Source organism: Berghia stephanieae, chromosome 5 (genome assembly GCF_034508935.2).
Source record: "Berghia stephanieae isolate SIO BIC M18660-M18661 chromosome 5, UCSD_Bste_1.3, whole genome shotgun sequence".
NCBI classification, from domain to species: domain Eukaryota; kingdom Metazoa; phylum Mollusca; class Gastropoda; order Nudibranchia; family Aeolidiidae; genus Berghia; species Berghia stephanieae.
The window spans coordinates 35,638,903-35,652,932 of record NC_088364.1 but is presented as its reverse complement, the minus strand read 5'-3'; the positions used below and the strand labels follow the sequence as shown (position 1 = coordinate 35,652,932).

Genomic DNA, 14,030 nt, shown 5'->3' with positions numbered 1-14,030 from the left:
CCCGGCTTTTCCCGGCCCACTTCGAGGCCTGTTGTATAATGATATTATGTTGATGTAGTATGTATAATGTTTCATTTGTATAATAATTTCAGGGGTGAGAATGACTGGTCACAAAAAAAGAGGAAATTTTTCATCGTGAAGAAAATGGCCCATCCATGCGACCATAACCTATAAATTTGAATTTCACTAAAATTCACTGAGATGCGATCCAAAATTAGTCTCGCAGCAATTTCTAACAAGACTCGGTGGAATTTCAAAAGTTGAAGTGTAATTACAACATTTGGTGGTTGTAGTAAGGATGACGATGATGTAGTGTTGGTTGTAGTAGTAGTAGTGGTCGTATGGATGATTGTGTGGTGGTGGTTGTAGTAGCTGTGGTAGGAATGATGATGTGGTGGTAGGGATGATGTCATGCTGGTTGTAGTGGTAGTGGTGGTAGGGATGATGATGTGGTGGTGGTTGTAGTTGTAGTAGTAGTGGTGGTAGGGATGATGTGTTGTTATTTGTAGTAGTAGTGGTGCTAGGGATGAAGATGTGGTTGGGGGAGGGGAGACTTCTCTACCAGAATAATTTATGTATTGACCTTGTGAATTCTATATTTTAAAATAGAAGAAAAGAAAAATAAAAATAAAGGCAAAGGGAAACAGGAAAAAAAAAAAAAGAGAGCGAGAGAGAGAGAGAGAGAGAGAGAGAGAGAGAGAGAGAGAGAGAGAGAGAGAGAGAGAGAGAGAGAGAGATAAAAAAGGCAACAGGTACCGACAACAGAGAAAAAAAATCCTCAACCATCAACTAGCTAATAAAAGAACACCACTGGTCGTCCGTGTCAACTGTGACATCTGGTGCCATTCTGTCTGGCCCAACGTCATAAAAACAGGACCGTCACCGAATTTCAGGAGACTGAACACAGGTGTCAAAATATGACATAAGACATAATGGTGATTTTGTGGGTTTGAGGAAAATGTTTGACACGGCATATTTCAGAGAAATTCTCAAAATCACTGTTTATTTATCCAAAACAAATTTGAAAAAGGAGGAAATGTGATGGGGATGGGCGGAGGCAAACTACCATTTAGGCGGAAATCCGCCTTTAGGCGGAAGATTCTCAGCCCTGATTTATATTTAGAGTTAACTTCAGAAAATCATCTTTCAAAACACCTTTTCTACCACACACCATAACCTCTGTCTTTTCATTATTCAGCTTTAACTTGTTAATTTCCATCCAGCATTTAACATCTCTAATACAGTCCTCAACACGGGTAATCAATGATGGGATATTACTAGGGAAATCGCTTACATAGATCTGAGTGTCATCAGCATAGAAATGATACATTAATTTATCTTTAACAAAAATATCCGAAAGAGGTTGAGTATTTTGCCACTTCCCCTACAGATTCTATTTGAAGCTTAAACAAAAAAGGAAACAAATAAATAAAATAATAATTTTTCTTTGTTAATTGATGGAAAAATAAAAAGGTAGACAAAATAAGCTCAGACAACAACAAAAATTTCCTTCAATATCGAGTACTCAGCAATTTCAAAGGTGAAATATACCACTATAAATAAATAACAGCTACGAATGAGAATGTCACAAATTAATATGGAATTACCTTCATTTGCTCCCTTTTTGAGCTGCTTGTAACTTGAAGCTTGTTGGACTAATTCAAGAATCTGCCCAGACAGGGTTTGGTCTGCCAAAGGGTAAGCCTTGCTGTTGTTTGCTTCAGACTGTAATGACAATTAATGGACTATGAAAATCAAACCACCAGATTTATTGAGACACCACTGCAGACCTGCCAAATTGAAAACTTCAAATTTAGTCATTTCATTGTTAATTTTTAGTAATTTGGCAAGGAAATTAGTGCTCGAACCCGCAACCTTTCTGGTACAACAACAACACCTGGCCGGGGAGGACGTGGCTCTACTGTATGAGTATGAGCTATTCACAACTCGAGAAATAGTGATTTCAATCTTTATGTCTATCACCGTACGGTGAAAATAGTGTGTCAGACTATTTTCACCGTACGGTGTTAATTGTTCACCAAGATATTACCGTACGGTGAAAAAAGTCTCCCACACTATTATCACTGTACGGTGAAAATCGTTCACCACAGACCTGCCAGCCTTCCCAGAATGAAAAGTGTATTCTATGATCCTAAAAAGAGTATTTTTTTTAGCAAAAAAGTGCATTTTGTCTGCATGTGTGGAAAATAAAAGTGCGCAAAATACACAAATTTATATAAAAGCTAACATCAAACCCAAATCAAAAATAAACTCCAATCTTCATCATTCAAACAATCGTTTGCAGCAATCACTAGTAATTACAAAACTAAAACTTAATGACAATATTAAATCAGTATAAGGCTCAGAAATTGCAATATCTAAGGATATTGCTTTCAAAACACTAAAAGAAATGACCAAAAGACCCCAAATATGTTGGTAGTATTGATGCTAGTGCCCGTAGAAGAGGAGATGCTGGTTGTAGCTATGGTGGTGATGGATTAAGTGATGTGGTGGTTGTGGCAGTGACAATGCTGTGATGGTGGTTGTAATTGTAACAGTGGTGATGGTTTGAGATGATGATGCTGATGTCCCAAATGAAGTTGTGAAGGTGAAAACATCTGCCAGCCCAGTAAATCAGGTTTTGAGATAAAATATTTGTGAGAGTGGACTTCAATCTAATAGAGACAGAGGCCCCTACCCCCAATAGCCCCAAAGAGGAATCATAGTACATAAAAAGCAGAATTTGAGACCAAAAAGCGGAATCAGCCTACTAATATTAACTACGACATGATTTGCTGCAGATAATGTCATAGACAATCCAAAGTCCTCAAATGATACAATATAAAATGTCTACAAAACTGCAAATTGTTTAAAGACTAAAAAGGGGGTCAAATAATAATAGAGGACACGGGCCTTGGCAGTCTCAGAGCAAATCATTACATGGTTGGAGTTAACCTTGTCAGGACCCCCCCCCCCCACACACACACTCCGAACACACACCTTATCAAACAAATGCGCATGCCCGCACATGCACACACACACACACACAAATACACAGGGCTAAAATTAAATAGGGAAAGAAGCCTACTCAATAATACTACCGATTGGAGCCAACATATAAGTCATTTACCTCACATTGTGGAGCCAACAACAATAATAATACTTCTGTCATTGACTCCCCTCCCCCCACTCGTACCCCTCCCTAAAATATAATATTATCTGACATCAACTGCACAGACCATGAAGGGAATAGTCACGATACAAAATGTGTGTTAATTGACCAAAGAGGATGATGACGAAATAAACCATAGCTACCATTTAAAAATTATTTTTCTTTATTGAAAAGCGAATTTGTGCCTTGAAAGCAGAAACGCGGAGTGTAGACCAATTAAGCGGAATGATTCCGCGAAAAGCGAAAGGGTAGGAGCCTCTATGACAATTTGCAGCTGTGACAAGATCATTTCCATGTTATCAAATGATCCACGTCTCTCTCCCTTTTTTTATAGCATTGACTACTCCTCCTACTACAACTACAACAATTCCTACAACCACTACTAGACTAGTACTATTATTACTACCACTACTACTTCTACTCCTACCACTATTACCACCACTACATACTTATACTATTGGTCAAAAGATGGGAAATTCACACATATCACAGACAAGTTAAATACTTCTAGAGGATTCATTTTGAACCATTTTGTTCCTAAAGCTGCCCAGTTGGTAATGAAAAAAAAAAATCACACATACAAAATAATAAATCTTAAAAAAAGGTCATTAAATTTTTAAAAACAAAATAAGAGTAATTTTAGTAATTACAAAGGGAAATAATCCATTTATGTTTAAGCTTATCAGCAATACAGTTTTTAATTGAAAGCTTCATTGCCAAAGATGTTAAATTTAATTTTCATTAAAAATTTTCTATTTAAAAAGTGGTAAAAGCTTAAATATGGCCTGATGCCATTTAAAGTATAAAATAAGCTTAAATGCATAATTCTATGCAAATCCTAAAAAAATTATGAGAAAAATATTGGTGAAAACCGGCAATATATAACTAACTGAAATGATAACAACAGTACTAACTGTGATGTATCATTCAGAAACACAGTCAAGAATCAATGTATGACATGGTGTCATTTTCAACATCCTTCATGCTTGAGAGAAAAAAATCAAAATATTTACAACAAAAATCGTACTAAATCCTTTGGAATCGTATCCACGTATTTGAGTCAAAAAATCGTACTATAATACGATTAATCGTACCATTTGGCAGGTCTGCCACCAAGATACTACTGTACGATGAAAAAAGTCTCCCACACTATTATCACCGTAAGCTGAAAATCGTCCACCAGGGTATTACCGTACGGTGAAAATAGTCTCCCACACTATTATCACCATGATATTACTGTACGGTGAAAATAGCCGCCCCCACTATTATCACCGTACAGTGAATAGCCTTCCACACCATTATTGCCTTCACCGTATTATGAAAATCGTCTCCCACACTATTATCACCGTCCCCCCAGGTATTACCGTACGGTGAAAATAAGTCTCCCACACTATTATCACCATATTACTGTACGGTGAAAATAGCCGCCCCCACTATTATCACCGTACAGTGAATATAGCCTTCCACACCATTATTGCCGTACGGTGAAATAGTGTGTCAGACTATTTTCACCGTATGATGAAAACCGTCTCCCACACTATTATCACCGTACAATGAATATAGCCTTCCACACCATTATAATGAATATAGTCTCCCGCACTATTATCACCATACACTGAATATTATAGCCTTTCACATCATTATCATTGTATGGTGAAAATAGTGTGTCAGGCTATTTTCACCGCACGGTGAAAATCGTCCACCAAGATATTACCGTACGGTGATAAAAGTCTCCCACACTATTATTACTGTACGCTGAAAATCGTCCACCAAAGTATTACGGGATGGTGAAAAATGTCTCCTACACTATTATCACCATATGGTGAAAATCGTCCATCAAAATATTACGGGACGGTGAAAAGTCTACCATAATTATCACCGCACGGTGAAAATCGTCCACATAGATAGCCCTATTACCGTACGGTGATAAAAGTCTCCCGCACCATTATCACCGTGTACGGTGAAAATCGTCCACCAAAATATTACGGGACGGTGAAAAGTCTCCCACACTATCATCACCGCACGGCAAAAATCGTCCACCAAGATATTACCGTAAGATGAACAAAGTCTCCCACACTATTATCACCATACTAATACGCTGAAAATCGTCCACCATAATACAGGACGGTGGAAAAAGTCTCCCACACTATTATCACCGTACAGCGAAAATCGTCCATCAAGATATTACCATTTGATGAACAAAGTCTCCCACACTATTATCACCGTACGCTGAAAATCGTCCGCCGAGGTATTACTATTACCGTACGGTGAAAATCGTCCACCGAGATATTACCGTACGGTGAAAATACTCTCCCAGACTATTATCACCGTATGGTGAAAATCGTCCACCGAGATATTAATATTACCCTACGGTGAAAATAGTCTCCTGCACTAGCCTACACACGGTCAGGCTATTTTCACCGTAAATATGGGCTTCCATTTTTTAACGAACTAAAGTTCTAAAAAATCAAAATGTTCAAAATGTTTCTTAGTTGAAAGATGCTAGTTTTTGAAACAGAGGTAGGTTTTACAAAAAATTCTCTTTTACGTGAAGCGTGCTCAAGGCGAATTGGACATTCAAAGGAGGTTGGTACTGGTACGCATGGCGCGACTTTCTAGAAACTAGAGTAGAAGTCCATTTTTCATTTTCAGCCTTCATCTTCTGCTCATCTGATTGTCGCAATGTTGGTATCATTAAAATCGTGGTGAAAAGCACTTTATAATGATAAAGGTTCCATTGAGCACAATAAAATTTGATTTTTTTTACCAAAGTACCTAACATCATGTACAACCGAGTGTGGGCAGTACGTACACACAACACGGTACCTAAAATAAAATATTCCAATTTAAATCTAATAACGCTTACAATCCTTACCATGATTACTGTCAATATCGTAAATTGCTTTTACAAAAATTTAATGGAGAACTTTCACTTGAGAACTCCTCTCGGCGACAAAAACTGTTCGCTTCACTGAGGGCTCAAACACAACCACGAGACAAGACAGTCAAAAACAATCACAACTAAACGCCAAACGCACGTGTTACGTTTCCTGTTTGTTTTGGATTCTTTATACCAGATAATTCTGCGTGACCACTGGAAGTAGCCAAAAAGTTTAAGATGTTCGAGAGAGAATGGAGGAGAAGAAAAGGTAGCTACAACCCACCAGAAAAGAGATAATCAAGGACTAGAACTTAGAATTAGGAAATACTTCTGTCAGAAAAGTACAAAGAACCTATCTCTTGTGATACAGAGTCATAACCTAATACAGTCCTTGGTATGGATTTTATTGGAAGCATATGGAACTGTGTATGGAAAACAAAGGTGTGTACAATGGTGTATTCCTATTAGGGATAGGCATGTCAAGAGTCTGAATAATAGTCTTAAAACTGTATCAGTCGGATTGACAGTCCGTGAAACGTTTTGTTATCATATGAGCGAAAATATAAAATGGCCAATATAAAATAAAAAACTCAATTTGTCTAATTTTATATTGGTGGTAATAGCACTGACAGTATAGAGCAACATTTTCATTTCATGCAGAACAACTCACCAATAAAGAATAATTATTTGCTCTTATACTTTAACAATGTCCATCACTGTATCGCCAGGTACTTGTTCACACATCTTGATAGAGTAAGGGGGAGAGAGAGAGAGGGCGGGGGAAGAAGAGGGAGAGAGAGAAGAGAGAGGGGAGAGAGAGAGAGAGAGAGAGAGGTGGGGTGGTGGGGGGGGGGGGGAGTATTGTGCTACGCATGTACACGGTTTTTTTATTAATGGTTCACATGGTTCTGTCAATTTTAGAAATCAACTGGACTAAATTCCGAAAGGTTGAAAGCTGTGTATTCAATTCCGTACACCGGAAGAGATTATAAGGGCTGAACTGTTTGACCGAGAGCGCGAAGGCGAGGTGGCCGGCTGTTTTAGTACAGCATCACTGTAACCGGGGTGGGGTGAGTTAGGGGTTCGAGCTCCTTTCTAGACATAATATTTTCTTGCTTTCATTCTTTCTTTTTAAAACTCCGTTGGCAAAAATTCATAATTTTCAACTTCAACACGTTGACACAATTCCTGGTGACTCGAGAAGTTTTATCTACTTTTGATATTTTTTATTTATTTACTATTACTCACTTTTAAGTTTATTATCTTAATTTAGGACACAGTGAAGACTTTGGATACGAGAGACTCTTTCCTGAAATAGACCTGTAGTTTGATTCGTTCACCAGTAATTAGGGTAAATAGACACGAATTTTAAGCTGACTTGTGTTTCTCTTATTTACAATGCCATGTTCAGGCGAGGTTTGTTGGGCAATGACGATTTTATACTTGGTGAAATTGTAATTCAATCAGACATAATTTAAAGATGAGAAATCTTATATACTTTTTTAAAAAATGTATTGCACAATTTAATTCCTTTAGGAAAGCAGATATTTGTCGACCTCTATGCGTTATGAGTTACACTGAAATATCACCACTTGATTATTCTGATTCCGAATAAACGGGACAATATTTAATTAGATTAAATTAATTAGATTAATTAAATTGATGAGCTGAGTTTTTGGTTGATTAGTATTAGCTCAGTTGTTTTTTTGTTTTTTTTTTTGCCACCAGTCATCACTCCCCACACCATTATAGATTTGTCATTTCACTGGTGGTTTCGTCTTTGAAACGTTCACCTCAGTATCGATAGCACAAGTGTGTTTGTCTCTGGAATCAACTTCAAAAAGCAATTTGTAAACAAAATGACATCCGACGTATTATAATTCCAGGCCTGGAGTTCACGTGTTCACTTCAATCGACCAACTTTGTGAAAAGGGTCCGCTTTGGTTCTGAATTACGGGTTTGTGATAATATTTCAAAAAGTTCTCATCGAGAGTGAACATTTGGTGCGTCAACTACGTAGCAACGCTTATGTGAAATAAATAATATCCGCAATATTTTTGGTGCGTATTTACAACATGTACCTTTTATATCGACCTGTTTGGCGGCCCGCTGCTGTTTCTCACGTGTGTCACTGAATAATGATAATAATAATTATTATAATTATAAATCATTTGTATAGCGCGCAAATTCCATGAATTCATGCTCTAAGGCGCTTTTAATAAATAAGATATGGATTATCCATAATTATATAAAAGCTCAAGTATTAAATAAAGGCGTGTGCTACATCAACAGAAAGAAAATGGTCTACTTCTTTAAGCTATATCCTATGTACCAATATGTTTTCTCTTATCTGTCTAGTCTCTTTTGTAAATGAATTTATAATAGCTGGTCTGATAATATTGTGGTGTAAAGGGAAATTAAGTCTTTTTTTATTCTTTTGATTATGCCTCTTTTTGAAATTTATACTCATGACGATGATAATGGCCCTAACTATAGCTATTATGATTATATATTGTTCATGGCATAATATTGCTGATTAATTATGAATTTGATAAGTTCATATGCATTTTTTGTATTTTGGTTTTCGGATGTTGATTGCGAAGATTTTCAGTGGTTTTAAAGTTTTGAGTTTAGACCCCCAGGACCAGTTTGTATATACTTATGCTCATTTTGTCTTGCCTTTTGAAATAAGATCGTTTAATAAATATTGGAATGAATTCTGAGATTCTTAATTAAATATGAGTATGAATAACCAACTAAAATTTATCTCCCTTTTGGCGAGAAACCCCGTCTCAGTGTCTGCGTGAGTTGATACTTGGTGGTCATACATTGGGTAGACTGCTGTATATAGGCTTTATTCTTTGGCGCCTGTGACCCAAGATTGCATGCATTTTTAGAATCGTCCTAAATGTTTTATGCACCTTTTTCTCTTTCATGAAAACGACCGCAACTCGTCATAATCACACCCCCTCTTGGTGGACTCTTCATGGGTCAACATCCTGATTAACTATATCTTTGTTCCTCTATACTATACCATTCCATGTCATTTACTGCCACCTCTTTCTGTCCTGTTCTTCATCAGGACCATTTGGTTTAGTCTAAGCCTGGGATCTTGAACGAAACGGTGCATTTATTGCTCTCTACATATGTTAGGTTTTATAATAATTTGCATTTGCAACCATTTGAATGTATGATATGTCAGCCAAATTGTTTCAGACTATGCTCTCTACGTAGGCCTTTTAAATGGCGAACTTGTCCCTAGGGAGAAATGACCCCCCCCCCCCCCCCCCAATCACGGACAAGGAGATCACTTGCTGTTTCTCCCATACCATCCCCCTATACGTTTTCCGACTTGCTCTTGTATTGGAATAAAACTACTTGGTTTTGTCATGGCCCTGGCCGGAGACTCTTTGTTATGTAGTATTGTATTTTATTTTTATTTATTTATTTTTTAAATGTTTTGTTATAGAATTATTTGTAATCATTTGAGTCTATCTGTTTTAGTTGTATCCTATGCTTGTGTCTGGATGAGACTTTTGGGTGATCTCAAACAAAGTATACAGATGGTCCGCTATTGGAATTTACATTTTTGAACCATTTCCCTTATTTTTTATTCAGTCCACTGGTGGACGGAAAACACAGTTCCCTTTTTTTTTTTCAGCAATGGCCTCACCGCCGCCCATCGGCCACACAGACCTCTGAAATTCAGCATCGATATTGACGGAAACGGAAGTTAATATCGATACCCGTTCCAGCAGACGATAAACTTTCTGGAGATTCTTAATTTAACTTTGTGATCTATTCTGCAAGTTATTTTTCTTATCAGGTTATTAACTTTCCAGTACCCAATTATGGGAGATCAAGTTGTTGCGAATCAAGAGTCAGAAGTTGAAGATGACTCTGAGGTGGGTAAATTATTAAACTCACAATACCCTAAACCCGTGGCGGCACGTAACCTGTCTTTTGGTGGCGACATGGGATGATGGCTTGACCCCGACGATTTCGCGAGGAATGAATCATGAAAAATTTACGAAATAGCCGTCTAGATAATTTCAAACATAACTTTTGAAATTCACCAATGATTGTCTAGTACCGAATGTTTTTTTTTTTTATAGAAAGCAAATGTATCTTCAAATCTAAACTGCTTTTGACGGTAGGCGTTAAGCTTTTTTTTTTTCTGTCTAAACGAATGATTAGGAACTTTCAAGGAGCTAAATGTGGGTTCCACCGGCGCACCTCTCTAGTAAGATTATCAAAGTCAAAGTCAATCAAGTCAATGTTTATCGGTTCTGGAGATGACGGGGGGGGGGGGAGGAGGAGGAGAAGATATTTTGACCATTTAAAAAGTTGCATTTGAATGCCCAGTACCTCAAGTTATTGTGTAGAGTTGTAATGGGAAAGCTCTCAAAGCAAGCAAAGTATTCTCAATGAATTAAAACATTACGACGTTAATGCTTGGAAGTTTAAGGCAAATCACATATAGCTAGGAGAACAGATAAATAATAAGACAATCATACCTTTTTGGTCGATCTGTCGTGTCTTTTTAAATTTAAAGTAGACGTCTAATCCATATTTTCATCCATTATTCTTTATTTTCTTACTCAAAGTCAAGTTCCACAGAAAAGTCAATCCTTTATGAATGTATTAACCAATCTATCCTCATTCACTCAATCACGACCTGATTTCTTTGCATCTATCGCAACACACTAAACAAGCAAAAAAGACCAAGACTTTAACATCTGTGGTTATAATTAATTGCACACTAAAAGTAAAAGCTGGTTAACTAACTTGGCAGCATTCAGTATCTTTCACACTTACAATTTAATAACAATGGACTTTCTGAATTACAATGAGTGATGAGGATTTCTAGCTTGTTTTACATAGTGCATCCAAGCCAAAGTTAAATCCACAAACTGATGCAGTTCTGCTCACTGAAAAGAATTGTGTTCTTAACGATAAAGTATGCCTTACAGTTTAAACACTTCGCAATTATAATAAATCAATTCAAATTAACCTTCACAGCCGGGATTCGAGTTGATATTCCTGAAGATCAAATATTATTGTTTTCACCAAGACAGTAGTTCAAACAATATCTATATGACTCTGATTTCGTTTTTTAAGCCTGAGTAGCATTGTTAGGTTGATTATGTGATTTTTAAAAAAACATAAAAAACAAGCAGTCTTGTTGAAGGGTTAGTGTCAAATTTTTAGCAGGAGACCTAAAAATAATCATCCAGTCAAAAAATTTTGAAGCATTGACGAAAGCAAAGAGCAAGTTTTATATAGTGTTAGAAAATATGAAGAGATAAATTTGGCTATAGGTAATAATGGCTTAATTTGTAGAACACTCCTCTCACAACTCATAAAGAAAAGGCACTGCAGTGCAGCACAGAAATCTTGAACATGCAAATCTCAAAATTACGGAAATCTCAAATACATCTTAATTCCCTGTTTTAATCCCTATATTTTTATAGTATTAGCAACACTGAAGTCTCGAACACTATCTGAGGTGAACACTGAAATCTCAAAATAAACTAGACATTCACTTTCACATTTTTGATAAAATTCTTTTGCTTTTGCTCATATATTGAACGGAAACAAAAGCTGCCATTGCTCTCTACTGGCGTTAGCTGTGTTAGTTAATGTGTTTTCACGTGCATGCATGTTTAAGCCATCCACGACCCAGTGTTGTGGGTACTGACTAGAGTAACATGGTTCAAATCCTATGATAGCCATTTTGCACTTTTTGTGACGCTGTCTGATACACCAGGGCACCAAAATCGCCCATCAAAGACTTACACTTACCTGAACATTATTAACTGAAAATAATAGCCTTTGTATGCCTAATGACATCCATATCAAATGACAGGTGTCTATTGGATTATTGCAGTGACAATAAGCTCATCAAGAAGGATGAGACTGGGAAAACTGAATGAGAAAACGTTCTTTTGACGCAATTCTCTCGTGAAGAAAGATATTTGAGAATCAGATTAAAGTAAGAGTTTTGAGTTTAGGGCAGCTGCAGTGCTGCAGTCCTTCCTGATCTATTTGACTCTGTCAAGAACTTAACCAATCTTCCTCTTAAGTCAGTCAATGTGTCATATTTTGTCCCATTTTGATGGTCCTTTACATATGAGATTTTATATGTAATAAGAATGATGATTGATCACATATACCTAACAGAGGGGATGAACAAAAAAGGCAATATCTGAGCTGTAAGACATGCAGCTCACAGCTAGACTCTGTCCTATTAAGTTATAAGACAAACAAATTTTTTAAAAAAGGAATCAGCAATTAGAATACCAAGTGTTCTGAAAAATGTATTTTATCAATTAGCCTCATATGCAAAGGATAGCATCAGCTCTGTTCCCTGGCAATCATCATTGTTCGCATGCAATACACTTTGGATCATTGACTTTTCTAGGTGTTGATTTATAATATTGCAGTTGCATAAAACATCTGCCGCCCACATCACCCACATTACTCTTGTTAGCACATGCCTCTTAGAAAACTGATGCAGTCATGATTCCTAAGATTTATTTTTTTTGATTTCTCTTCGTGTTCTGGTCATTTATTTTTCATTTTTTAAATCATAACTGCATAAGAGAGACAATTGAGGAGATTGCTAAAGATGTGGATAATATATTCACTTAATAAACTTCATTGGGATTATCATCATCATTGCCTTTTTCACCCTGGGTCAGGGTATAGGCCACAGACAAACAGTTTTCATCCTTCTCTATCTTGAGCTAACTTTTTTATCTCGTTCCATGTCTTATCACTTCTCTGTATATCAGCTTCTTTAATTCTTCTCCATGTGCACCGTGACCTTGATCCTCTGCCCTGAGGGTTTCAGTCCAATACTTTCTTTGTTAAAATGGAGTCATTCTTTCTAAGAGTGTGTCCAATCCACCTCCATCGTCTTCTTCCTATTTCCTCTCCTACTGATTTCTGCTGTGTTCTTTTCCATACTTCTTCGTTTGTAATTCTATCAATCCATTTTATTATGAGTAGCTTACACATGCATCTGTTTATGAAAATCCGTATCCTCCTTTTACAACCTATGATGCATTCCAAGTTTCACATCCATACAGTAGGACAGACTTCACGTTTGAGTTGAAAAGTCTTAGATTTAGTCGAAGGGAGATATCTTTAGTTCTCCAAACTCTGTTCAAAGATGTGAATGCAGCCTGTGCCTTTCTTATCCATGCTTTCACCTCTTCTTCCGTGCCTCCATCCTTGTCAATTATACTCCCGAGATAGCAGAAAGTGTCTATATCTTCAAGTTCCTGATCTTTTTCTTTGATCTGCTCCCTTTGATGCGTACCCCTATCCTTCAGACCTTTGACTTTGCAGGGTGAATTCTTGAACCAATTGATTCCGAGAGGCTGTTTATAATTGTGGTTTTTGCTTGCATCTGGTCCTGGTTGTGGGACAGAAGAGCCAGATCATCCAACTGTGTCCAGGGGGTCCACTGTATCCCATTTCTTTGCCCTTTGGAGGTTTCCTTCATTAGCCAATCAATGGCAAGGATGAACAGGAATGGTGAGAGCAAGCATCCCTGCTTGACATCGGTCTTAATTTCAAAGCTGTCAGTAGGCTGATCTTCATGTACAACCTGCAACTTGATCCTTCATACATTTCCTTAATGAGGTTAACTAACTTCTCAGGGAGTCCATAATGTTCCAGAATTTTCCACAATGTTGCTCTATCAATACTGTCGAAAGCCATCTCGTAATCAAGAAAGTTGACAATAAGAGGGAGTTCCATTCTATAGACTGTTCCACTATGACTCGCAGAGAGGCAAATCTGGTCGGTGGTTGAATGTTTTTTTCGAAAACCTGCCTGTTCATCCTGCAGTTTAGCATCTGTTGCATTCTTAATTCATTCTAGAATAATACGATTGAAAACATTTCCTGGGATAGAGAGAAGAGTGATTCCTCGATAATTATTACAATTACTGAGGTCCCCTTTCTC

At 37.1% G+C, this 14,030-nt stretch overlaps 2 protein-coding genes across 6 annotated transcripts in view; one reads left to right on the top strand and one right to left on the bottom strand.

Annotated features, from left to right (window-relative positions):
• LOC144972823 (NHP2-like protein 1) overlaps positions 1-6,228 on the bottom strand; it is a 13,517-nt gene extending 7,289 nt beyond the window's left edge. The window contains exons 1-2 of the mRNA XM_078914501.1: positions 6,048-6,228; positions 1,608-1,725 (exon numbers count right to left, since the gene is read on the bottom strand). Coding sequence (XP_078770627.1) covers positions 1,608-1,725; positions 6,048-6,050 — 121 coding nt within the window. The 5' untranslated portion in view covers positions 6,051-6,228. The remainder of the gene's footprint in view (positions 1-1,607; positions 1,726-6,047) is intronic.
• Positions 6,229-6,281: 53 nt separating this feature from the next.
• The window catches only part of LOC144972821 (meiotic recombination protein DMC1/LIM15 homolog), a 36,478-nt gene continuing 28,729 nt past the window's right edge, over positions 6,282-14,030 (top strand). The window contains exon 1 of one of the 5 annotated variants that reach the window (XM_078914497.1): positions 6,282-6,494. In XM_078914497.1, coding sequence (XP_078770623.1) covers positions 6,450-6,494 — 45 coding nt within the window. In that variant the 5' untranslated portion in view covers positions 6,282-6,449. Of the gene's footprint in view, positions 6,495-6,576; positions 6,782-9,699; positions 9,959-14,030 lie in introns of those variants that run through there. The other 4 variants (XM_078914499.1, XM_078914500.1, XM_078914498.1 and 1 more) reach the window with 4 other exon arrangements.